Genomic DNA, 2,500 nt, shown 5'->3' with positions numbered 1-2,500 from the left:
ATATATATATATATATATATATATATATATATATATATATATATATATATATATATATATATATATATATATATATATATATATATATATATATATATATATATATATATATATATATATATATAGATTATATTATGTCAAAAAAATTGTTCTTTTTAAAAAAAAGTGCAATTATATCATTTAAATAACATAATTAATCGCAAGAAAAGAAAAATAAAGCAAAAAAAAATAACTTAAGAAAAAGTCTGAAAAGATTTATAATATAAACTGTACCTTTAACTCCACTGCATCAATTTTTTTTTGAAAATCCTGTTTCTCTTCTTCTAACTGTGTAGAATATTTTCTTTCTTCTGCTAGTGCCTAAATAATTAAAACAGAGGAATAAAATCATTTAGATATTAGGGTTGAAACTATGGTTACTCATACAGTACTAAATAAACTACTGCTATATTTAAAATATAGCTACTTAAATTCCACTACCTACCTTAACTAAGGGTTTTCAGAAAATAAAGGAAAGAAATTTTGTATTCTTCAGTAATCTTTTTTAGTAATCTATTTTTTTGTATCGTCATTCTCAAAATTTAATTATAAAAAGTATTTGGAGTATTTTTAATAATTTTAAATATAGTAATATGTTAACCTGCTAACTATTGAATATTACTAAAATAGATCTAGGTTTACTATACCTTTTTTTCTAAAAACTTTAACTTTTGAAACAAGTATCTAAATCCAGACACTAAAAAACTTTTTTTTTCCATAATAGATCTCTTACATACGTAGATACTGCTTGCACATAATTTAATCCCTCTGTACTGAAACCTCCGTGTATTTGTTTCAATATTTCAGTGACATTTTATGTAGACCTTATGTTATCTAAAAGCACACACACGGTGGTGAAAGCATATACTACTTAATTTATGTTTAAAAAAAAAAAATTTAAGTTGCAAATACTACTCTATTTGTAACTAATTATTAAAAATTATTTAAAGTACTTTAAACATTTAGCAACTATACTTTAGTAGTTTTTAAATGTTTAAAGTACTTTCAACAATTTTTAATCAATAATTTACAAATAGTTTTGTATTTGCAAAATTAAAATAATAGTAATTGCGCTTATTAAACGCTTATGTCTTGTATTTAAATAGTTATTGTCTATATATAGTATGATATATTATATGTCTATATATAGTATGATATATATAGTATGATATATTATATAGACAATAACTATTCAAATACAAAACATAAGCATATTTACTATTATTTTAATTTTCATTTTTGACTTAAATATTTAGCAATTCTGTTCATTTAACTTTTACTAAAAATTATCACAGTACTTTTAAATATAAGACCCTGAAAAATAAAAGAAGTAATTATGGTAAACTTAGTGTTCAAAAATATTTACATATATGTTAAAAAAAATTGCATGCGTTAAATAAGTTACGTGTGTTAAATTAAAGACATTGAAGTTTAAAAATAATTAAAACTCAAAACTTTTAATAAGTTATTGTAATCAATATTTTTTGTAAATATTTTGTAATCAATATTTTTATTATTAAGAAGACGAAAAGAACATGAAAAAGAAACAAAACTTTCTGAAAAATTTTTCATTTGGTTTTTTCGTTTTTTCTTTAGTAAAATGAAATAGCTAGCTAAAGATGAAAAGTTTAATCATTTAAAAATTAAATTTGCACAACTACTATTTTGTTAAATTACTATATTTTATTATTAAAAACAGTTACCTAGTAATAGCCAACGAGAAAAAGTTGTTGTTGCTCTGGATTAATATTTTAAAATCATTTTATCTTTCAAAAAAACAAATTTTTCATACATTCCTTTGTCTTTAAATTGAGTTTTGTAATAAGTTTTAATTCATTTCTTAAATCTAATGTTTGGTTAGTAATCAAACGACAGTTTTAAACATTAAACAAGTTACAGCAATTATTCACTTTTTAATCCATTTAATTGCCATGAAGAAAAAATGAGTTAGTTACTAATGCATTTAAAACCAAGGTTCATCCTTGTATATATATATATATAGATTGTTGCATTTGGGAAGCACAAAAGGAAAAAAATGATTCTTATGCCAACATATACGTCACTTTTAATTACTTTAGACTTTCGTCCAACATTTGCGTGTTGTCAGAAAGTAAAAACCAATAATTTAATTACAAATTAATTGTTTTTAAAAAAAACCGCAAAAACGCAAATTTAATTGACCAGAATGTTTTTAAAAACATTCTGAATGTTTTTAACAATATAAACAATGTTTTTATTTTTATTTTTTTTAATAAAATGTTTTTATTTTTATTTTTTTTAATAAAATGATTTTATTATTTTTTTTTACTGTAAATTATGCGCGGAGTGTTGCTACATCGACTATCTTATAGCCTGACTCGCAACAAACTGGTGCTACATCGACTGACAAATAGCCTGACTCGCAACTGAGTACTGCTACTTCTACTATCTTTTAGCCTGACTCGCAAGGGAATGCTGCTAC

At 22.1% G+C, this 2,500-nt stretch overlaps 1 protein-coding gene across 2 annotated transcripts in view; it reads right to left on the bottom strand.

Annotated features, from left to right (window-relative positions):
- Positions 1–2,500, bottom strand: part of LOC100205311 (myosin heavy chain, embryonic smooth muscle isoform) — a 56,215-nt gene that overhangs the window by 37,940 nt on the left and 15,775 nt on the right. The window contains exons 4-5 of one of the 2 annotated variants that reach the window (XM_065803888.1): positions 687–873; positions 274–360 (exon numbers count right to left, since the gene is read on the bottom strand). In XM_065803888.1, coding sequence (XP_065659960.1) covers positions 274–360; positions 687–758 — 159 coding nt within the window. In that variant the 5' untranslated portion in view covers positions 759–873. The remainder of the gene's footprint in view (positions 1–273; positions 361–686; positions 874–2,500) is intronic. The other variant, XM_065803887.1, reaches the window with a different exon arrangement.

The sequence above is a fragment of the Hydra vulgaris genome, chromosome 08 (genome assembly GCF_038396675.1).
Source record: "Hydra vulgaris chromosome 08, alternate assembly HydraT2T_AEP".
NCBI classification, from domain to species: Eukaryota; Metazoa; Cnidaria; class Hydrozoa; order Anthoathecata; family Hydridae; genus Hydra; species Hydra vulgaris.
The sequence above is the reverse complement of the archived record's forward strand: the minus strand, read 5'-3'. Positions and strand labels throughout refer to the sequence as shown.